The sequence below is a fragment of the Sinocyclocheilus grahami genome, unplaced genomic scaffold (genome assembly GCF_001515645.1).
Source record: "Sinocyclocheilus grahami isolate Dianchi unplaced genomic scaffold, SAMN03320097.WGS_v1.1 scaffold747.1, whole genome shotgun sequence".
Lineage (NCBI taxonomy): Eukaryota > Metazoa > Chordata > Actinopteri > Cypriniformes > Cyprinidae > Sinocyclocheilus > Sinocyclocheilus grahami.
In genome coordinates this window covers 1,006,818-1,031,782 of record NW_015505926.1, presented here as the reverse complement: position 1 = coordinate 1,031,782, position 24,965 = coordinate 1,006,818, and the positions used below count along the sequence as shown (strand labels likewise).

The window sequence follows — 24,965 nt, the reverse complement described above, 5'->3', positions numbered from 1 at the left end:
CTTGTTTTGCTGCATGTTTTTAGTTTGTGCTATGAATGCTAAAGATAGTCTCTGAAAGAGCACTGATGATAGAGTGTTTAAAAGAGACATAATAAAAAGAGTGACAGAGACAAGCATGGTTGAAAGTGAAATACTGTAACAGAGAAACCTAAGACCAAATGAGGAGAAAGAAAAGGACAAACCTTGTGAAGAGAGGAGTAATAAGGGCCTTTCGCACCGCAGGAACCTTTTCATAGTACCAGAAATAATTGTGGAACTACCCACTTTTTGGCGTTTTCGCACCGCCGGAACTGGGTGTGATTTTAGTACCGGACTGCCTTTTTCGAGAACCAGATTAGCTCCTACTCCGGAGCACAGTCTAACCAGCACAACTGGTACTAATCGTGACACAAGTAGACATTGATTGGCCAAACGCGTACGAAAACGCTCTCACCCGCCATGATTTAAAACTCCATGTAAACATACTGTAAACAATGTGTCAACTTATTTCGCAAGTATGGAGAACAGCGATAGATGGACGGACGCTGAAGTGCAGGCACTTGTAGCAAATGTAGCACTGCCAGTTGTCGTTGGAGATTCTTAGTCCTCCTTTCCGTTCTTTCAATCACTGTACGTATACGTCGACATTCCATGTCCATTATTGTGAAACCCGCGAGACACAACAAAAACACAGCTCCGATCACAGCGTCCACCATCCTCCTGTTGTTAACGTAGTTCTTTGTTTCTGTTGTTGAATGCCGCGCACAAATGACGTCGCTGTCGACTGGTTCCTAGTACACAGGGTGCGAATGCAACCCTTTAAATGGTACTGGGAAATAGTTCGTGCAAAATCGTCCCAGTACTTTAGTACTGTCCATTTAGTTCTGGAACTAAAGCGGTGCGAAAGGCCCTATAGGCTTTAGTCAGATAATATGCTATAATTAAAGGGATAGTCCACCCAAAATTTTAATTCTGTCATCATATAATATTTACCCTCATATAATTCCAAACCTGGATTAATTTTTATTTTTCACTGGAACACAAAAGGAGATGTTTCGCAGAATGTTCGCGCTGTTCATACATTATAATACCTAAGGGCTGTTAAGCTCCAAAACGCACCACAAAAGTAGTCAATACAACATTTGAGTTGTTTTAACAGTGACTATATTTTCATGTGAGGAAAATATTACAATTTCATCATATAGCTGCACAATCTCATTGACATTTGTAAAGTCAAATACAGTGTGTCAAGGATTGATGTTATAATATTCATCACTGGATCTTTGGTATCTCATTACTTGCCATAATATGACAAATTTGAATATGCACATATTTAAATTTCACAAATGAGTTTTGAAAGCAAAGATCATTGAATAAAAATTTAAATTTGTCTGTTCCTCATTTACAAAGATTTAGAAGCCTTTGAATATAATGCACGATTTGTCTAAGTTAGACTACTTTTTGTCAGAAATATGGACTGTCTGTGTTGTGTTTTTCTCCCCATGTGCCTTCCATGACCTAGTTTTCCCTCGTGTGTGACATGCCCATATTTGGTTTCCTTCCTGTTCCTGTTCCTGTTGTGTTTCATTGAGTCCATGTGTGTCTCGTCTATAGGGATGGGTACCGAGAACCGGTATTTTTTTGGACCGGTATGTAATTGGCTCAATACCGGAGTACCGATAAACTTCAGGACAAATGATACTCTTATCGATACTTGCGTTGTTTTATCTCTGTATACATTAATGTTAACGACGAATTAGAAGCTGCTGCTTGTCATTTTCCTTTACTGAATGATGTGTCCGACGTTTGCTCGATGTGCGTGTGATATCCATGCGCATGTGCGGTGTGTGTTTGCGTGCAATCAGTGGCAGTGAAACATTCGAAAGTGTGGGCTCACATTACAAAATTAAGCAACACCAGTGTCAGATGCAATATATGCAGTAGTGTAATAGTGAACAAAGGAGGCAACACTAGTAATATAATGAAACATTTACTAACAAAACACATGCTCTGTATTATGCCTTGCGGCTCCAGCTCCAACTGAAACTCACGAGACACCTTCACATCAAATGTTTATTCGGTAGAGTTACACTCATGAGACTTATTCGCAATCACAAAAGTACATTATTTCCGCATGCTTTAAAGCCATGCTGGTTAAACATTCACGTGCTGTTCTGACATGTGCTTATTCAGAGCGCGTACACCCGAAGCGTCCGTACACTAAAAGGCCAATCAAACAGCATCTGATTACTTAGTTATCTTAATTATCGTCTGATTGCGCTAATACTGTCAAAAACACACAAGGTTTACATATAAACACAGTTAATTATGTCTAAAGTGAAATGAAACAGTTGAGAAAAAAACAGATGCGTGCCGCTCTTAAAGCGGCTACTAAACATGCTGCCGCTTGTCATTAAAGGGATAGTTTACCCCAAAATTAAAATTCTGTCATTATTTACTCAGTCATGTTGTACCAAACATGTATTCATTTTTACTTATTCTTGTGCTGAACACAAAATAAGATATTTTGAAGAATGTGGGTAACCAAACAATTGCTGGTCCCCACTGACTTTAATAGTAGGAAGAAAAAGTCACTGGGGACCAGCAACTGTTACGTGTCCCACATTCTTCAAAATAACTTTTTATGTTCAACAGAAGAAAGAAACTCATTCAGGTTTAAAACAACATGAGAGTGAGTAAATGATGACACAATTTTCATTTATGGGTGAACTATTCCTTTAATGTTAATCAAATAAAATCAAAGAGAACTCACTGCTCTTGACTGAAGAACTTTAATACAGTTACTAAAGTTCAGCAGTAATAAAATTACTTGAAATTTTCAACAACTGTTCACTTCATATCTATTTGCACCAAATAGTATCGATAACAGTATCAATAAGTACCAGTATCGGTATCGGTATCGATAAAATGTAAACGATACCATCCCTACCTATGAATAAGTTAAATTCGTAACTTGGAATTCATTAGTAGTTTTTGTGGCCATAATCAGACACCAGATCTGACAAAGACACAATATTAAATCGATTCCTGCTATTTTTTTAATAATCAAATTTTATTAAATTTAATTTCATTTTAATATAAATTAAATAAACTACTACTAAATTACAATACTGCTGCATTCCTTGTTTCTGAGTGCATACGCCATTTGAGCTACATCATTCTGGACTGAAAACACCACTGAGAGCCAGCAGAAGGTCAGGGACGAGCTCCAGAGCGCCAAAGCGGAGGGTCTGCTAACAGAAAGACAGCCTGCAGGCAAGCATGGCATGTTGTAACATGGTAGAAAAAAAATCACTTAAGAGATTTCAGTGGAGCAAACACCCAAACAATGGAGTGGGGAATTGTTGTGCGCCAAAATAAGCAAATACAGGAGAAAACCGTGACAAGCGATTTGGATAAAGCTTGATTAGGATAATCAGGACAACAAAACAAAACAGCTGCTTATCCAATGCAATATGCAATATATTTGATCCATTGTAGATCTAGCTGGAAATGGACAAACCATAAGTGAAGTTTGTCATTAGGAGAGTGGGTAATATATAGCTGTAATACAAAGAGTGTCAACTAGTATGATGAAGGAGTTGGATAAATGTTGCAGAACTGACTCCATATGAACACCCCTTAATACATTCTATTATGTTTCAGGCTCCTTTTATGTTCCCAGTCTCACACAAAATCACACTCACAGATCCGCATATCTCTAGTCACAACACTACATCACTTCTGTCATCTCAAATGACTCCAAAATGTTCCTCAGTTCTGCGATTCAATTAGCACATAAAACATCTTGCCAAGCCAAATCCTGCCATTAGAAACAAGGCTTCCTCATTACTCTCCCACCAAGCACAAACTCACTAGGCCTCTAAACTGCTCCTCATGCATAATTCAGCAGCCACAAATATGGCATTTAGGCAGGATTGCTGTTATTCATCGAACAGCAAGGGTCGGGTACAAACAGGAGGCTAAATGCAAAACGCTAATTCCGAAATGAGTCAGAGAAAATAGAGGCAGAAACGGCAGCAGTGCTTTGGTTCTTTTAAGAACTAATCAAAAGTTCTTTGGGGAACCCAAAATGGTTGACTTCTATGGCTGCAAAAAAAACTTTATTTTGAAGAGTGCAGAGTGTGTCACCAACTTTAGCTCAAGGATTAGAATAACAATGGTTGACTACAAAAGTGCATTTCTACAACGCCATGTGCAAATGAACTACCAGAGCCCTGTCTGTGAATACATGCCCTTGTATTGTCCTCCTGTGTCTGCAGACATCGGCTGGACCCACACTTGACCCCAAACACTTCCATTGGCCAGAAAGCTGTTCCACACACAACTAATCAGTCACTTCAGGATACACAGAAGAGACCTGGAATGGAACAATACATTCTCCTCATGTGTATAAATTAACTTGGTGTTTACAGCCTAAAGTTTTGTTACCATGAAAGTGGGAGGGATTTTAAGTCCTTGGCCACAAATTCTTCTCATAATCTGAATTCACTTCGGTTCGGATTATAATGTGTTTACACTTAGCAAAGAGAACAATGACAATATTGGTTTAGTTTCTTAAAGAATTACTATTGATCATGCTTAAGTTTATAGACTCGAACAAACTCCTAATTGTAAGTACATGTTACTTGTCCCGGACCATTTCATGCATCATAAAAGCACGGCAAAACCAACAGACTGCGAATGTAATTCTAAAGTCTGGGCTCCTTGATTACAATCAAACATTTTCCCAGTTAATGCAGCTAATGCAAACAGTTACAATCTGGGTCTATACACCTAAATCTTCAATGTAAGGTACATTAAAATGCTACATTCTTTGATATCTATAACAATTATTTATTAGAGGCAAGTGAGCACAACTTTTCAATAAAGAGTTCACAAAAGAGTTCATCTGTTTTTTTCCTTAAGGCTTTTGTGATTTCAGACACTTGACATACTGAAATGAGATTCACGGTTTAACACCACTTTGAGGAACACAAACTCTGTGGTTGGAAGATCTTGATGAATAGCTACAGGATATAAAATCAAGCCAAACGGCGTCCCTGCATATGGCGTCCCTGTGTATGGGAAAAAATAGCTCTACCCTGGCCAACAAAAACATACAATCCAAAAGAAGGAAATTACAGGCCGCCATTTGTATCTCTTATAAAAAAATACTTTTATAATTACTTTATAAATGAATAGCTAATGCCAACTTTTACTATGTTACATTAGACATATCTAAACACAACAACAATCCAGTAACTTTATTTTGTGTGGGGGTTTTTATTACTTTCCATCTTTCCTTTTTGGCATGCCATACTGTACCTTTTCCTTGCTGTATTAGCAATTTGAAAACAAAAAGTTTAAATTAAACCAATCATTTTGTCATTAATGTATATTATTATTTTAGATTGTTGTTAACGTTTATGAGTACTGTTAGGGGCCATTCACACAGAATGCATTTTGGCTTTGAAGGCATGAAGCATAAGGACTAGAGGTGTTTTTTTAGAACAGTTGTCAATGCACAAGACACTGCAAAAGACATGTGTGCAACAGTCAAACACTTCTGTTCAATGCATTTACATAGAAAAGCGATGTAAAGCAGCACAATGGAATAAAAAAACGTGTTTTGTTTCATTAGCTCCTTGCACATATTTTCTCTTTTTTAAAGCATTAAGCAGGTCCATAAGTTAAAAAGAACTGTCATTAGTGAACTCTTCAAGGATAAGTCAGTCTCTTGTTTTTGAATCACTTTTTTTTTAAGTTTGTCAGTAAGGGACAATCTTAAAATGTCAACCCTTTTAACATGATTTTGTAAAGTAAACAACTGATCACTATTTATATGTCGAAATGTAACGGTATAAATATTAACATTAAATTCTATTTAATTTAAGTCTTTTTATTATTTACTTTAAAAAAATCATCTTATCAAACTGCCACATGGGTGCCTGTTTCATAGAAGGACATTTAAGCCTTGTAGGGTAAACAGGTCAATAATTTAATAATTTAGCTCAAAGGGAATCATTTAAGATTTTAAAGGGAACTCCACCATTGATATGCAAGGGAATTAGGACAGAATCACTGTTTTACGGCAGATCACTGAGACGGCCAGCGAGTCAGTGAACGAGCCGTATGACATCAATTCTGCAATGGATATCTATATCCAAAATATAGTGAAAACACTATTAATTAGCATAGTAACAAGATCGGCAGTTTAAGACATTAACTTGTGAGCACAAAACACAAGATACTTCTCTTTTCCATATAAATAAGGCTTTATTGGATAAATCTAAGACATATAAACTAATCTAACACACGCATTCACACACAAGTTGCAGAAAGAGAGAAAGTGAGGAAAATAATTAGTTTAAGAGAATGAAAATGTGAAATCCCAAGTTACAGCAATATGTGCCATTGTATAGATCTGAACAACCATCAATCACTTAATTAACCCTCGCACTGAATTCCTCAATGAGGTTAAAATTTAGATTAACTACACCAGTTCAGCAGAATCTGGAGGTACTTGCTTTCTGTTGCGGGGTTCCCTTTCTTGTCTGGTTGCTGAAAGGGGTTTCCCGAGGTTGCTGATTGGCTGGAAGCTCAGTCTTGGGAAGCCAGTGATTGGGCGTTGGCTGGCGACGCGGAGCTGTAGTCTGCAGTTGAAGGGTAGACAGCACTCATGCGGCGTTAGGCTTAACTCAGAACACGAAACTCTCAACGGAAAATAAAACAAACTAAAGAAATAGAAATAGATGTAAAGTTTGATGAGACCAGGTGGCGTTTCTCCTCATGGTTTTGGAGGAGCTGGCGTGTAAGCCAGACCACGCTCAAAACTAAAGAAGCATGACTAGGAGTGAAAAAGCTAAAAGCCGCATGGCTAAAAGCTAGACACAAAAAGTCAGACCCGCAAAAAGGCAAAAGGCAAAAGACCAAAAAGCGCCAGTTTGATGGTGTCCTGAGTATTTAAACCAGGCTGTTTAACACACCCAAATGGTGTTTCGACCAATTGTAGCTCGGGGTGTTGCAATGTTTCTCCTTCCCATTCATAAATCAACTGTTATCTCATCATTCACATGACCTGCGTTTTTCCCGCTCTGGTAGAGTATGATTTTGGACATGATTTCTATCACGAGGATATGATACATTTGACCAAGAATTGACTGGGAGAAACGTTTCAAGCATGAAAATTCAAACTCACACATACCAAGCATGAATATGACCCCTTAAGCTCTTCAATAGTTATTAACAATACATACACAATAAATGATTAAGACATGATGGTTAAACATGTGGGTTAGATACATAATATGGAGTTATGCATAGCAATTATTAGCTGGTCACCAGTCCTTTCGAAAGTGTGGGCTCATGTTACAAAACTAAGCGATACCAGTGTCAGATGCAATATATGCAGTAGTGTAATAGTGAACAAAGGAGGCAACACTAGTAATATAATGAAACATTTACTAACAAAACACATGCTCTGTATTATGTCTCGCGGCTCCAGCTCCAACTGAAACTAACGAGACACCTTCACATCAAATGTTTATTCGGTAGAGTTACACTCATGAGACTTATTCGCAATCACAAAAGTACATTATTTCCGCATGCTTTAAAGCCATGCTGGTTAAACATTCACGTGCTGTTCTGACATGTGCTTATTCAGAGCGCGTACACCCGAAGCGTCCGTACACTAAAAGGCCAATCAAACAGCATCTGATTACTTAGTTATCTTAATTATCGTCTGATTGCGCTAATACTAATACTAACAGATGCGTGCCGCTCTTAAAGCGGCTACTAAACATGCTGCCGCTTGTCATTAAAGGGATAGTTTACCCCAAAATTTAAATTCTGTCATTATTTACTCAGTCATGTTGTACCAAACATGTATTCATTTTTACTTATTCTTGTGCTGAACACAAAATAAGATATTTTGAAGAATGTGGGTAACCAAACAATTGCTGGTCCCCACTGACTTTAATAGTAGGAAGAAAAAGTCACTGGGGACCAGCAACTGTTACGTGTCCCACATTCTTCAAAATAACTTTTTATGTTCAACAGAAGAAAGAAACTCATTCAGGTTTAAAACAACATGAGAGTGAGTAAATGATGACACAATTTTCATTTATGGGTGAACTATTCCTTTAATGTTAATCAAATAAAATCAAAGAGAACTCACTGCTCTTGACTGAAGAACTTTAATACAGTTACTAAAGTTCAGCAGTAATAAAATAACTTGACATTTTCAACAACTTTTCACTTCATATCTTTTTGCACCAGATAGTATTGATAACAGTATCGATAAGTACCAGTATCGAAAATCCAGTACCAGAAAATCTAATGGATTGAAAAATAGGTTTTTGAAAACTTGTATTTTGGGGTGAACTTTTCCTTTAAATTGATAAAAACATGCACAAAAACAGGGCTGAGGGGGATGGATTTACAGTCTGTTCAATGGGCCTCATTCATGAAATGAGTGGAATACATTTTTGTGTAAATCAATTGCAAAATCCATTCTTACATAAATTAGTTAATGGGCATAAATGGGCAAGAATAATTTTATAAAGGGTTTATGCATAAATTCATTCTACTCTGTTCAGTATGCCCTTCAATTATGCTTCTCAATCGTTCAGCCTACAAACCATTGGAAATATATTGAACAAATTGTACCACACAGCTAGGCCTGTTGCGATAATTAAATAACCGTCTAATCGTGATTATTTGATCTAACCGCAGTTGTTTCAGACAACCGCGATTATTGTGCTTTTTATATGGCACAAGGGGGAGTCATCCACCAAAAGAAACAGAAGAGCACAAGTTTGGTTTTCATGCACTGTATAGCCTATATCATCTGAAGCCATTCCATATCTTAATGTGAAGGACATAATTATATTTACATTGTTAAATTTAAGTTTACAGAAACTTCTGCTGCAGCTGTCATTCTCCGCTCAGCATTCAAACAGCAAGCCACGTTCAGTTATGACAGTCAGCATGGTAAAACTCTCTCTCAAGATGATATATTACCATTATAATACTTGATGTGTAGATAAAGTTCTGGGGATTCGCATTAAAATTACATCTTGCTGGAGTTCATTGCTCTCTCATTTTTCTTCTCTTGTAATGTTACCGTGTGGAGTGCTTATGTTGCTTCAAGCACATCATTCTGCACCCTAGATGTGCATAAGCGCTGCGACTCCACGTTGCTTCAAGCACATCATTCTGCACCCTAGATGTGCATAAGAGCTTGTGCCGCTCTGTTTGAAGCGTTTCACATTATCAAAATTTTGCACACAAAGATTATTAGAAGCTTTTATTTTTCTCATGATTTCTATCTTATTTTCATGAATGTATTTTGTAAGAATACAAATAGTTAACAGAATAAACATGTTTAAATTGTATAATGTGCACCAAAGATTTTTTTCAAGATATTGTTTCTGCTGCTAAATTAATTTCATAGCTTATATCTTTTTATTCAAATGTAGTTTTTCTCTGTAATGAGGAAGTGAGTATTTAGTGGATTATGTTTAACAAAGGGTTTAAAAAAGATTGACCATTAGTTCCACAAACACAGTATTGATATTCTGTAGTGGTGTAGAAAAAAAATAGCGCTGGTGTTGGATCGGTATTGGCCAATTCTTAGAATTTTGAATTCTCTATGTAATCTTACACTGCAAAATAATAACTAAAAAAAGATTAAAAGATAACATCATAATTATTTACTGAACCCTTAAATTAATCACAATTATATAATGAAAGCCATAAAAAAAACAGACAATTAATCGGGATAATCGGCATAATCGGCAAAGCTCTGAAAACAGACAATTAATCGCAATAACCGTGACTATTTTTAGACAATTAATCATCAGCCAAATTTCCTAATCGTGACAGCCCTACACACAGCCTCATTTGATTCACATTCAATTAAATATGTCGTCTTTAAAACCATAATATTTCTGTTCAGCATTCTTCAGACAAGCACATATATTACATATAATAAGTTGGCGGAGCAAATGTGAGATGAAGTTCAGACCTCCTGGTGTCCTTTAAAGGTGATATTCACAGCAGCAGACCTGCCTTCTATTAGGAGATGTATTGTGAAAAACAGCAGAGTCACCCCTGTAATTCAGCCCTGTTTCTCCTATTTCCTGTGTGCCGCAGATCAACGCTAGAGGAAGTTCCTTTTCGAAATACCAGCCCTTTATCGTTTCCTTATTTGAAATGGCTTGTGTATTATGGGATAATAGACGGCCTCTGTCCAAAGAATTTGCTATTGAAAAGGTCCTGTCATTTCTCTTCCCTGCATATCAAAAAGGGCTATTTGTCTTTCAGTGAGTCACCTATGGTGCCTTATGGGGACAATGTTTTCCGGCGTGTGTAAGCTGTTTTCCCTGTGTTGATGGAGGGGCAAGAAGGTGCACAAACAGAGGTGAATAACAGACTGTGTCATTTAAAAGTTCAAACACCTTTTCTTCCTGGATTCTTTGGATGCTCTCTTTCCATTTAAAGCTGTGCAGGCTTCCTAAAATTTCATCCTTCAGTGAATTATTGACATTTTCTCTCCTCCTCCTTCCAGACTTTGTAGAGAATACATCCTGCTGTTATCAGTTCCATATTCTGAGAGCCTCTAGTGATTTTGAATATCGATTATGCTTTTGTAAAGGACAGAAATAAGTGGCCTTTAAATGGCATGATGGGACACGATGCCCGTGTTATCAGCAGATAGGGCTCCTGTTGGGGCGACTGGAGTCTTCCAGCTCACTTATTGAAGTCTATGCCCGTCTTCTGCCACACCGCCCCTGAATCTCTCTGTAAATATCAGTCATTTAACTCTGCTGTCACACCGGATATGCATTGCTGCTTTTGGAGATCGATCAGTTTTGGCTTTTTGATTGTGATCTTCAGTTTCTGGCCAAGATAGATCAAATTCCTATCTTAAGAGCCATTCAGACAGGATTGATTTTTTTTTTAAATGACATTTTAACACGCAATCATAAACATTCATATGGATAACAGAATCCCCATCCTCAGATTTCTCAGAGGACCTACATGTAAGCCAAAATGCAGTAGATAATTTGATCTTTTATTTTTACCAAAAAAAACTTTTTCAATTCGGACGGGGCTAAACCACAAATGTCTGTGCTAGTTGCCTCCTCAGGGACAACTAGTCTCATGCGAGTCTCTTGCTGTCACTTCTCTGTCTCCCTGTTGTGGTTTCAGTGTCATGCAGTATGGAATACTTGGAAGATGCTGTGATCACAAGGCTGAAGATGAACCGCAGGAATGATCATTTGCTTTGGCTTTAGGCAAGGCTTCTATTTTTAGGTAAATAAAGTTTAGCCGGTTTATATAGCCAGAAAAAGATGTGATGAGATGAAGACCATATTTCCTGCTTGCAGTCTTGAAAATAGAGGAGAAAGACCAGCAGCAGGTGGTCTATTTAATAAGGGTCTCTCTCTGTCATACGGAGGGTTCAAAACAGCTGGGTGTGTGTGTGTGTGTGTACAGGAGCGGACGAACACATTTGTGCATTTGTTTCCCAAATTATAGTTGTGACTTGATACATGATTTGTTTGTTCCATTGTATGCTCTGGTTAGATGCAAGCTCATGCATGTGTGTTTTTGTGTGCAATAGATGCCTTTTCTTGTCAGACCACTATTTCCTAATTGTCTCAGAGTACGTGTTTGGTTGCTATGGGGTCTCCCAGGGCGACGAATGGAGATCAGAACAGAGAGCTCTAATTAGAAGTGACTGCATGTGATTGGGCAGTGCAGTCTGCAGGGGGTGATGAACTCAGCGAGGTTGCTGAGGGGAGAAATAGATGGATTCGAGGTGGGTGGGTTGAGTTTAGATTGATTGGAGAAAACAGCTTGTAGATAACAATATATACCTTCACTATATACCCTTGATTGCAAAGAACGGTGCTCTCAGACTACCATTCCCATAATCCTCTAAAGACATTTATGTGTGGAACAGCCAGCATGTGCTGTACTGTCCGTACCACTGAATATTTGACTTAGTCTTATTTGGATGGTCGACAAGATGTGCTTTTTTTAGGGTTCAGTGTGACTTCTTTGTCCATGTTTAAACATTTCTAGCATTAAAGAGATAGTTGACCCTCATGTCATTCAAAACCTGTAAGACCTTTGTTCATCTTCGGATCACAAATTAAGATATTTTTGATGAAATCCTAGAGCTTTTTGACCCTCTATAGACAGAAATGCAACTGACGCATTCAAGGCCCAGAAAGGTAGGAAGGACGTCATTAAATTAGTCCATGTGACATCAGTGCTTCAACCTTAATTTTATGAAGCTATGAGAATACTTTTTTGTGGGCAAAGAAAACAAAAATACTGACTTTATTCAACGATTTCTTCTCTCACGTGTTCATGAGAGTACCACGCCACATGCATGTGGTGCTGCTGATGCAGGCGATTTCAGAATGCTTATTGTTTGAATGAAATGTGTTTTCCTCTCATTACACTATAATAACATTTATTACTTGTAGAATGAAATTTAACAACACTAGAACATGAAGTCTATTTATAAATGCATTGGTTACACACTTAATAAAGGTTCTTTATTGGCCGGAATTCGAACTCTGGACACCCGCAACGCAACTGCATGATATGCTGTCACACTACTCACTTGGCTATCGGCACCAACCCATGGAGAAGCTTTGACATCCATAGAACCTTTGAAGAGCCTATAAAGAACACTCTTAAAAATAAAGGTTCCAAAAGGGTTTTTGTGGTGATGCCGTATAAGAACCATTTTGGATCTTCAATGAACCTTCCAGTCATCAGTTCTAAAAATAACCATTTTATTCTTAGTGTGAAGAACATTTTAATGATCTAAAAAACCCTTTTCCATTATCAGGAACCTTTTGCGGAATGGAAAAGTCCATGGATGTTAAAGGTTCATTATTTTTAAGAATAGACCTTTCCACAAAAGGGTTCTTTGTTATGAAAAAAAAGGTTCTTTAGATTATTCAAATGTTTTTTACACTAAGAAAAGATGGTTCTTATAAGAACTTTCTTACTGAAAAGTACTTACTTGATCACAAAATGGTTCTTCAATGGCCTCACTGCAAAAACACCCTTTATTTTAAGAGTGTATTGTTTAATGATTCAATATTTTTCCATGCAGAAAGAGTGACAGTTACAGCGAAGCTGAGTTCAGTTTGGCCTCGGATTGACCTAACAGCGTGAAACACAGCATGACATTAAATCTTATGCTAAGACAGTATTTTGCCTGTCACACTGTATGATAAATCAATTGCACCATAAATTGTATTCAAGCTCTATAACTATACACAACAATTGCAGTAGTTTAATAATGTATTATTCAGTTATCTGCATTATAATACATATCAAATAGTTTCTGTACAAGATGTGTTCCTTTAAAAACAGTATGCAGCTATAGCATTCTGATTTTTTTTTTCAGCGTGAGCAAGATATTATAAAGATGTCAGATGCATGAAAAGAACAAGCGCTGTTGCTGTCCTCAGTCCTCGGGAAAAGAGGAGCTATTAAAAAGGACAGAACCATTTCCAAAGACTTGTTTAATTTGGATGAAATATATGGCCAGGGAATAGCTTTGACAGAAAGTTGAAAAGTAGTTAAAATACAAAAAGTTGCAGTTTTTTTCTGACTAGCAGGGAATGTGTTCAGTGCAATACATGTATGTCAATGTGATGTCTTGTTCTCTGAGACAGGTTGTCTAACTAGTGGTTGACATTCATTAATGGGTGAACACAGACATTTGGATTCCATCTGTTGTCTGACAACTGACACCGTGTCCTAACCAGACATGATGAGATGTTTCTAGCGACAAGCAATTGATCTTTAACTGACACTAAACTGAAACTGCGAGCTGTCTGATGTAAAGGCAAATGGAAGATATTTGATGTCTAATGACAGTAATGAAAGTGAGATTTTGGACCAATGAGATTTCACAATAGGCGGAGCTAGCATGAAATACGAGACAAGCCTTCAATAAAATGTTCTGTTGGCCGTTGCTTATCACTGCAGTGGATGTTTATGACAAAACCTCTTTACATGGAAGAGCTTTTGTTGTTTTATCATGTTATTGTGGGTGGATAGAACAAAGTGTTTTAAATGTCCGCGTATGTCAGATGCATGAAAAGAATAAGCACTGTTGCTGTCCTCAGTCCTCGGGGAAAAGAGGAGCTATTAAAAAGGACAGAACCATTTCCAAAGACTTGTTTAATTTGGATGAAATATATGGCCAGGGAATAGCTTTGACAGAAAGTTGAAAAGTAGTTCAAATACAAAAAGTTGCAGTTTTTTCTGACTAGCAGGGAATGTGTTCAGTGCAATACATGTATGTCAATGTGATGTCTTGTTCTCTGAGACAGGTTGTCTAACTAGTGATTGACATTCATTAATGGGTGAACACAGACATTTGGATTCCATCTGTTGTCTGACAACTGACACCGTGTCCTAACCAGACATGATGAGATGTTTCTAGCGACAAGCAATTGATCTTTAACTGACACTAAACTGAAACTGCGAGCTGTCTGATGTAAAGGCAAATGGAAGATATTTGATGTCTAATGACAGTAATGAAAGTGAGATTTTGGACCAATGAGATTTCACAATAGGCGGAGCTAGCATGAAATACGAGACAAGCCTTCAATAAAATTTTCTGTTGGCCGTTGCTTATCACTGCAGTGGATGTTTATGACAAAACCTCTTTACATGGAAGAGCTTTTGTTGTTTTATCATGTTATTGTGGGTGGATAGAACAAAGTGTTTTAAATGTCCGCGGAATTGCTTAATTTATGGCAAATCTTTATAGAAAATAGCTTTGAAACGTCCCTTTGAAGAAAAACTTGAGTATGTTAGTTTCTAAAGCCATTAGATCCTCCTGCACTATTCAGATATTTCTGACCTGCTCTTTTTCTCAGTCTCTTTCATGCTTTACACAGTCTTGAACACGTCAGGCTGTATCAAATCAAACTGGAGAAATCATTTGTGGTCATCAGAGTGAATTCAGTGAAGAGGATGAAAGTGAAGATGGTGGTCATGATCTTTGAGTGTTGTTTTTTTGCTGTCATTTACACACAAGCCTTGAAAGACCTCTTGCTTTTACAGTTGCTCTCTCACTGTCTCCTCACTTTCTGGAGCATTAAAGGTGATGTAATAGACACTAAAATACTTTCTCCTTTCACACTCACTGAGAATTTTAAATTGACCATTCTCCCCAAAAATAATTCTGTCATTGTCTTCTCCCTCATGTTGTTCCAGACCCGTATGCTGTTATATTTTTGGTGGAACACATTTTTCAGGAATTGTTTTGCAGCTCTTGCCATGTAAAGACAATTTATAGTGACTTGTGGCTGTCAAGCTCCAAAAAGGACAAAGAAAATCTTCACTAAAAATAATTTTCACATATAGCAAGCCATGGGAAAAAATAGAAAAGTAGAGTGTGCTTCAGAGTGCTGGAAAGAACATTGCTTTCCACCCCTGATCATCACTGCAACAATATCTGAGCAAAACATTGAAAACTATGTATTTTACAGTATCTAATTGCTAAACAAATTTCTTTCTAATAAGGAAAATATTTTAGGACGTTTATGAGGTCTGGGTGTACATGGGAAACTGCTTTTACCATAATACTCTGTAGGAGCGCAAAAACATAAATAAGCTGCATTCAAATCATGCCAAAATAATCATATAGGCCTACATATGAGCACACCTGGACACCATAATGAGAGCTTTTATTTTTATATATTTTTTTATTTTTATTTTCTGTCACCTTAGTTTAAGCTTTAGTAATTTGATGTTCTTTTGCCATTTTTAATAGTGTCTTTCTGTGTCATTGTTTTTAATAATTCTATATAGCTTTCATTTACTTTTTTAATTTATTATTTATAGTACTTTTAGTACCTCAACTTAATCTCATTTCAGTTAGTTGCCAAAGCAAGATTTCTTATTTTTCTCATTTATACGTTTTTCATGTTATAATTTAATTTAGCTTCAATTCAATTGCCAAAAAAATACTTTTAATAATTTTAGTTAACAGTAACATTACTGATTAAAGAATTGCGGTGGAAGCAAATTAGTATTAATCCTGAGTAATAACTGTGATGGTCAAATTAATTTGTATGCATTTTCTGTAGTGTTGATGAAGAATAGTGATGACACTCGTTAGAAAATTCTATTCATTTAGCCTGTTTATGAGGAGACAAGGCTGTATGACCAAGCTGCTTTCCCCTTCATTTTCTGTGACAACCAATTACACACCTAATGCACATTCATTGCTCTTCATTTTTTATACAGTAGCACTAAAATGGCTTTGTCATTATCAGGTAGAGAAAAAAAGAGAAATAATTAAGGATTGTGTCAGAAAAGACTTGAGTGCACGTCACATCATAGTTATGATTTTCCAACACTGAAATATCTTCTTCAAAAGGTCAAGGTATGGCTAGTTAGCATGGTCTAGTTACCCCCTGCTGGTAAATGGTGTAACTACATCATGTGGACACCACTTTATTAATATCCATTCAGAAATCAGTGCTATATTATGACTACACAAACTGTTTTTGCAAATAATATATATAATATATTGCTGTTACAGTAGTTACAGTTTTTTATTTATTTGTTTTATTAATTTATTTTGGAGGGCATGACCAGTACTCTCTGCTGCCACTTAGTTTACTCCCCGGTATCTCTCTCTATCTGTCCCGTTTGTTCTGCAGTTAACTATAGTCACAGGTTGCTGTCCCAGAGTACTGCAGATATCTGAGTCAGCAGCTGCTGCAGTCAAGCCAGGAGAGTATTATACAGACATAATACCGAAACTGTCTTTAACTAACATACATCCTCTCTCACAGTCTTAAACGCTCCATATGGTGATCATTAATGCTGTTTCCTCCAGGGATGATCCTGATGTCTTGATTCGGGTGTTTCAGTGGCGTAATAAACCGTATGTGCACATCAGTTAGTACTCCCATGCTCTTTCTCACATGCTGTTTGTCCCATTGACAGTTCAGTAAAATTATGACTAGCATCAATATCAGGATGCTTTTCTCTTCCACAACTGTACATACAACTCTCTCTCTCTCTCTGTCTCTCTCTCTTTCCATTAGCAGTTGGCTGTGCTGCAGCAGGGCTGTTCTCTTTGCTGATGCTGCATTTCTCTCCACATTCATATCCTAATTTCACCACTGTGCTGCATTTTCCCTTGAAAACTTTATGAAGGTCATTTTTGGATTAGAGTTAAGTCTAAACTGAGCCTAAAAGCTGTGTTTTAAATGCATAGTTATATCAGAGTGGAATGTAATATAATCTGTCTGGTCCTCTGTTTAATTATAGACACATATATTCTATAAATTGGATTAGTTACAGTTTTTCTCAGTTGTTTTCACACTAAAATCCATGATTATTATTTGACAAAATTATGTATATTAAACAACAATATCTGAGCAAAACATTGAAAACTATGTATTTTACAGTATCTAATTGCTAAACAAATTTCTTTCTAATAAGGAAAATATTTTAGGAAGTTTATGAGGTATGAGTGTACATGGGAAACTGCATTTACCATAATACTCTGTAGGAGCGCAAAAACATAAATAAGCTGCATTCAAATCATGCCAAAATAATCATATAGGCCTACATATGAGCACACCTGGACACCATAATGAGAGCTTTTATTTTTATATTTTTTTTTATTTTTATTTTCTGTCACCTTAGTTTAAGCTTTAGTAATTTGATGTTCTTTTGCCATTTTTAATAGTGTCTTTCTGTGTCATTGTTTTTAATAATTCTATATAGCTTTCATTTACTTTTTTAATTTATTATTTATAGTACTTTTAGTACCTCAACTTAATCTCATTTCAGTTAATTGCCAAAGCAAGATTTCTTATTTTTCTCATTTATACGTTTTTCATGTTATAATTTAATTTAGCTTCAATTCAATTGCCAAAAAAATACTTTTAATAATTTTAGTTAACAGTAACATTACTGATTAAAGAATTGCGGTGGAAGCAAATTAGTATTAATCCTGAGTAATAACTGTGATGGTCAAATTAATTTGTATGCATTTTCTGTAGTGTTGATGAAGAATAGTGATGACACTCGTTAGAAAATTCTATTCATTTAGCCTGTTTATGAGGAGACAAGGCTGTATGACCAAGCTGCTTTCCCCTTCATTTTCTGTGACAACCAATTACACACCTAATGCACATTCATTGCTCTTCATTTTTTATACAGTAGCACTAAAATGGCTTTGTCATTATCAGGTAGAGAAAAAAAGAGAAATAATTAAGGATTGTGTCAGAAAAGACTTGAGTGCACGTCACATCATAGTTATGATTTTCCAACACTGAAATATCTTCTTCAAAAGGTCAAGGTATGGCTAGTTAGCATGGTCTAGTTACCCCCTGCTGGTAAATGGTGTAACTACATCATGTGGACACCACTTTATTAATATCCATTCAGAAATCAGTGCTATATTATGACTACACAAACTGTTTTTGCAAATAATATATATAATATATTGCTGTTACAGTAGTTACAGTTTTTTATTTATTTGTTTTATTAATTTATTTTGGAGGGCATGACCAGTACTCTCTGCTGCCACCTAGTTTACTCCCCGGTATCTCTCTCTATCTGTCCCGTTTGTTCTGCAGTTAACTATAGTCACAGGTTGCTGTCCCAGAGTACTGCAGATATCTGAGTCAGCAGCTGCTGCAGTCAAGCCAGGAGAGTATTATACAGACATAATACCGAAACTGTCTTTAACTAACATACATCCTCTCTCACAGTCTTAAACGCTCCATATGGTGATCATTAATGCTGTTTCCTCCAGGGATGATCCTGATGTCTTGATTCGGGTGTTTCAGTGGCGTAATAAACCGTATGTGCACATCAGTTAGTACTCCCATGCTCTTTCTCACATGCTGTTTGTCCCATTGACAGTTCAGTAAAATTATGACTAGCATCAATATCAGGATGCTTTTCTCTTCCACAACTGTACATACAACTCTCTCTCTCTCTCTGTCTCTCTCTCTTTCCATTAGCAGTTGGCTGTGCTGCAGCAGGGCTGTTCTCTTTGCTGATGCTGCATTTCTCTCCACATTCATATCCTAATTTCACCACTGTGCTGCATTTTCCCTTGAAAACTTTATGAAGGTCATTTTTGGATTAGAGTTAAGTCTAAACTGAGCCTAAAAGCTGTGTTTTAAATGCATAGTTATATCAGAGTGGAATGTAATATAATCTGTCTGGTCCTCTGTTTAATTATAGACACATATATTCTATAAATTGGATTAGTTACAGTTTTTCTCAGTTGTTTTCACACTAAAATCCATGATTATTATTTGACAAAATTATGTATATTAAATCAAAATGACATTTCTGGGATTCTGTTTCTATTTTAATAAATATTATTTTTTATATGAATTATTATTATTTTACTATTTTGGAACTATTTTTGGAACAAAGCACTTTCAAAACTCATGATCTTATGAACCATCAGTTTCACTTTTACAAACAAAGACTAATTCCTCAAACATATAAACAAAAGTTGCATTTTTTTCTGAAAACTCTAAATACAAATAAATCATTTTACAACCATTTTGGGCTCATGTTAAAAGCACTAGAATTCAGAAACCATCACAATGTCATCACAACCTCAGTTGACACACAATTCTCATTATGTGAACATTAGTATGCAAACTACTTCACACAGCAGCCAGAATGGGGTTTGCAAAAATAGCTACAGAGTTCTGGGCTTTAGATGCAAACAATACAGAAAGCGTTCACATTAGAGGAAGAGTATTAAATGAAGTCTCTGCCTTTCACTTTTGAGTGCCAACATGCCTTCTTCTAAAATGTCAGTTTGGCTCTTTATAGGTATATGATGAGGTTTGGTTTTTGTGTAAAGTTTGAGGTTTGTAAAATTTAAGTTTATTTCATGCTATATTTGTTATAGCTCAGCATATGTTGTGTTTTGGATGCTGTTGTCTACATCTGGCTTCTAGCTTAACCAGCAGGAGTTCTTTGCTCGACCTTTGCTCAGCTAGCAAAGTAAATAGCATGATTAAACATATCCACCAACTTTACCAGCAGCAAAGTCGCACTAACCAGCCTGAACGAGCGTGTGCATTCATGCTAGAATAAGCTGGTTTTTCACAGGGATTAAATGTGTTTTAGCAATTGAGAAAAAAGTATAGTAGTGTATATATTTCAGGTAGAGCTATAATAGAGAAGTTTGTCGGAAAGTTCAAAAGTTTGGGTCAGTTATGGGAACACATTCATATTTAATGTTCAGTCCCCGTAGGGGAAGAGAACAAATGTGGAGTGTGATGTTTAGAGGTGGAATTTAAGTAAACCTTAAAATAGCTGGAGCCCAGAAAAAAAGGTGCATGTCTCTAGAGATTCTCCACTCTGGCACGGAGAGAACATTCCTAATTCAGACTAGTGACTCACTGCCACTGCTCTGCCATTTCCTGATTTGTTTGTTATTAATTTGTTTACCGTTTTTCTCATTTGCTAAGACACGCTTAATGAAACTGGGATCCGCTTGATCTTCATCATCACATTCTTAGCTTATCTTGCAAATGCCTTAACACTTTTTCATTTGTTTCACACATTTTTCACACCCTTTGTCAAAACAGTCACTACTGATCTCATTGAAAGACACCAAACTCTATTGGATTCACTGTGTTGAACAAAAGAAAAACATTTATTCACAGCTGATAGAAAGTACTTGCATAATTATGAATTTCTAGTGCACCTGTGTGAAATCAGCAATCAGTCCTCATCCCTTTATAAAAGATTCCACCTCTGTCCTGCTATTTGCAAGTATGGATCAAAGAGGCCAAAGCTTCAGCCTCTGTAAAGTGAGGAGATGCGGGAGGAACATTTATTGGGCAGAGGGTCACTGTTGCAGTGCCAGATCAGAGGGGTGCCAATATCACCATGTGTGCTGCCATCTCCAATGATGTCCTTTGCCACATACAAACTATCAGTTCAATACAGAATGCCTCATCACATTTCTTGATGCACTAAATGAAAGACTGGTTTCACCTAAAGAGAGAGGGCTGTTGATGGATTTTCCATGCAAGGAGGTATTTCCAAGGGAAAACATCCAATTTGAAGTTCTGAGTATTTCAACTCTTAATTTTGTTTTTTAGATATTACCATCCATAAGTTTCCTTTTGTTTTTGTTTTTTTTTTAAACTATATTCAACACTTCTGAGTTTGAACAGTGTAATTTCATATTGATAGCTGTGTTTTGTAATTTGTTGTCCATTGTGTAATGATTGATTGAAAGAATAAATTAATGTGATCACAAGCTGTGGTGTTTGATGGAAGTATTTGCTTGTTGCATGTTTTTAATGTTTTTGTGAGTGTTGGAGCATTTTGCAAACAAAATGAGTAATTTTGGCCATTGAGCTTCAGTTTCAGCCTGTTAACCGTTTTGAAAATGTGATGTCTGAGTGGACAAGTGTTTAAGCAATTGAGAAAAACTGTAATAAGGGATGTGGGAGACTTGGAAATGGAGTTTAAACTAATTTCAGACACTTTTTTTTTTTGTCTGACCTCTCAGATGGCAAGGTGTATGCGCTGGGCGGGATGGGAGCTGACACGACCCCTCAGGCCTCAGTGAGGCTGTATGAGCCAACAAAGGACCAGTGGTTGCCCCTCACCTCCATGCCCACCCCACGCTACGGAGCCTTCTCCTTCCTGCACGGTAACAAGATCTATGTTCTAGGTAAGCCCTCATAAAATTGGCTCATAAATCTAAATAATTCGGTTGTTTGTCAGAGACACCCTTGGTTCCCTAGGAATAATAAGAGATGACCAGAGGCAGACAAAGTACTCCACTCCATTACTTGAGTGAATTTTGAAAATGTGATGTCTGAGTGGACAAGTGTTTAAGCAATTGAGAAAAACTGTAATAAGGGATGTGGGAGACTTGGAAATGGAGTTTAAACTAATTTCAGACTTTTTTTTTTTTGTCTGACCTCTCAGATGGCAAGGTGTATGCGCTGGGCGGGATGGGAGCTGACACGACCCCTCAGGCCTCAGTGAGGCTGTATGAGCCAACAAAGGACCAGTGGTTGCCCCTCACCTCCATGCCCACCCCACGCTACGGAGCCTTCTCCTTCCTGCACGGTAACAAGATCTATGTTCTAGGTAAGCCCTCATAAAATTGGCTCATAAATCTAAATAATTCGGTTGTTTGTCAGAGACACCCTTGGTTCCCTAGGAATAATAAGAGATGACCAGAGGCAGACAAAGTACTCCACTCCATTACTTGAGTGAAAGTACAGATACTGCTGGTCAAATATTACTCCATTACAAGTAAAAGTTGTAAAGACAGATTTTTACTTGCGTAAAAGTACAGAAGTAATTGCTTTCAAAAGTACTTAAGTACCAAAAGTAAATTTCCTTTGTCAATGCACTGTTTTATTGTACGTAATACTTGCAATACTTCTGAAGCAACTTAGAATACATTACACCTGCTGAATACACTGACTAACTTGTGGTATATTTGGAATAAAGAGCTTTTAGAATGTTAAAAACCTATGGGGGGAAAAATAATAATTAACACCCCTACCCACCCCCACAAAATCAGGATGGTAGTGATCTTGCATAGCTCTGACATCTCCATCTAGCCATTCATCCACATTTGAACAGAGTGGACAGTGAAATCCTGTAAATAGAGTAAGTAAATCAAACCTGCTTTAAAACCCAGCAACACAACTGTAGCTGTATAATGTTACAACAGCAACACTGCTTTAACAAAAAAGCAAAACAGCAAGACTTATTTGACATCAAAACCAACATTTTAAATGCTGTCTAATCGCTCTTGTGGTACTTGGATGTCACACACAGAACAGTCTGTGCAGTGCTGCTTCAGTCAAACACCTTTTGTGTTTTATTAGGAGATGCACAACAGTTCTTCTGTAGTTTTATAGGTAATATTTTTCCCATACACAATTAAGCAAAATCAGACAATATTGTGTCTAATATATACCACAATATTAACTTATTATTGAATTGTAAATAAATCTAATTTGCAACTGGTCAGTGTTCAAAAAATGCTGTAGCCCCAGGAGTGATTACTGAAACTGTCTGGAAAGTCACATTTTAAAAAAATAAAATAAAAATATCACCTACTGACTTTCAAAGCTGCTACATAGTAATGACTTTCTACTTCGAGGACCTTGATAGAAATGTAGTGGAGTGAAAAGTACAATATTTGTCTTTCAAATGTAGTGAAGTTAAAGTCATAAGTTCCCAGAAAAAATAAAGTAAATGTACTTCGTTACTGTCCGCCTCTGGAGATGACCAAATAATAAAAAGGGCGGACAGGCAGGAGAGTCTAATGGTAAAACTTTTGTTTAGTGTGAAAGGGGATCCACAATTCAAATCCCAACCTAACAGTTTTTCTCATTTCTAATCTAATCTTGACAGCCGTTTAACTTGAACTTCAGCATTCATCAACAGGAAAAAAAATTATATAGTTTTCTAGTGACATGATGGTGGTTACACTCTTAAAAATAAAGGTTCTTCACAGCGATGCCATATGTGGCAATAAGTGGTCAGGTAGGGGAAGTTACCAACAACAGATACAAATAGACTACACAGGTTCGTTGCCAAAGGCAGGGTGAGCATGGAGACCTAGACAAAGTGTAAAAATTAAGCCATTTATACACAAATGAAACATTAATTTGACACACTGGTTTTGGGCACAATCTTAATCAATCAGATACACAAATCTACCAGTTACAGAAATGACCAGTAGGAGAGAAATGGCCAGCGGGGGCCTTTTGAATTTTCACCTCACACCATACCATTGTGAAAGCAATACAATTGGTTAAGCACCGCACTCCATGTGGCCACGCTAAAAGACTGCAACCCCCACTTTAAAAAGTTTCTACTCCTAAATGACAACATGGTTAACTGGTACAAACGTCAAGACACATTCAAAAATACAAAACTCACTTTCATACCACAACAGAACAATCTACTCCAAAAAGGAGTGCACAAACACAGATTCAACAACTACTTGTACAAAGAAAACAAAAAACAAATAAAAGGCGCAGGTGTCTGCACCAACAGGAGGAACAAAATGGCCGACCAAGGCCAAATATCTTGCTTGTCTCCCTGCTAACTCACACAAGTTAATGAATGGCTGCTCATGAATGAATAAAAGAGCACCCATACAAACCAAGTTAACCAAAATAAGACCAACACAGACAAAGTTAAAACAATCAACCAACAAACACTACAAACAAAGCAGCAGTGCAGTCACATCACTGATGTACATTCGTCTCCAACCAAGTTACTGGAAACCCCTGGATGTGCAGTTAGACCTGCTGAACATAAAACAGAGATTATCTACAATATTACACTCATTAAAACACATGACAAGCTCCCATCATACATACCGAGAGAGATTTACCATGTAGCAAAATGCATGGTAGCTCACCACGCAACACCACGGCCACTAGCATGCTGATGACCAAAAGATGACAACAAATAAAGCCTCTCCTTATATAAACAAAGCAATCCTATTTATAACTGGGAGACTAACCTGAAAAAGGCTTAACTGCTAAACAGGAAGATGCACCAAGCTCCATCCCTTGTTCATAATTACATACTTTCACAAAGGTCTAGTACCAAGGATGATGCATCCCAAGTAATCAAACCCTTCCCATTTTATATCATCAATGCCAACACTTGATAGGTTCATAGGATTTAAACCATGTTAACCAATCACAAAGGAGTAGGGACACTGATAGGTTCACAGGCTGGCATGCCAATCATACCTGGGCTATGCCTTACCCGGCTACACATAGAAGAACCATTTTTGGCTCCACAAAGAACCATCTCTTTCTTACCTTTTTATAATCTGAAGAAACTTATTTTGCCTCAAAGAACCTTTTGTGAAACAGAAAGGTTCTTCAGATGTTAAAGGTTCTTTATGGAACCATTTAGAC

General features: G+C 37.0%; 1 protein-coding gene and 1 long non-coding RNA gene across 3 annotated transcripts in view; one reads left to right on the top strand and one right to left on the bottom strand.

Annotated features, from left to right (window-relative positions):
- LOC107560868 (kelch domain-containing protein 8B-like) overlaps positions 1-22,281 on the top strand; it is a 68,236-nt gene extending 45,955 nt beyond the window's left edge. Inside the window, exons 2-4 of the mRNA XM_016245142.1 lie at positions 21,563-21,727; positions 21,988-22,152; positions 22,226-22,281. Of these exons, the coding sequence (XP_016100628.1) occupies positions 21,563-21,727; positions 21,988-22,152; positions 22,226-22,281 (386 nt within the window). The remainder of the gene's footprint in view (positions 1-21,562; positions 21,728-21,987; positions 22,153-22,225) is intronic.
- Positions 22,282-23,467: 1,186 nt separating this feature from the next.
- On the bottom strand, positions 23,468-24,641 carry LOC107560930 (uncharacterized). 2 transcript variants are annotated; one of them, XR_001605779.1, is made up of 3 exons: positions 24,560-24,641; positions 24,414-24,480; positions 23,468-24,341 (listed from the first exon to the last, which is right to left on the bottom strand). It is a non-coding gene; the product is annotated as an uncharacterized lncRNA (long non-coding RNA). The 2 variants fall into 2 exon arrangements; XR_001605780.1 differs by having other exon boundaries at positions 23,468-24,338.
- Between the last annotated feature and the right edge of the window lie 324 nt (positions 24,642-24,965).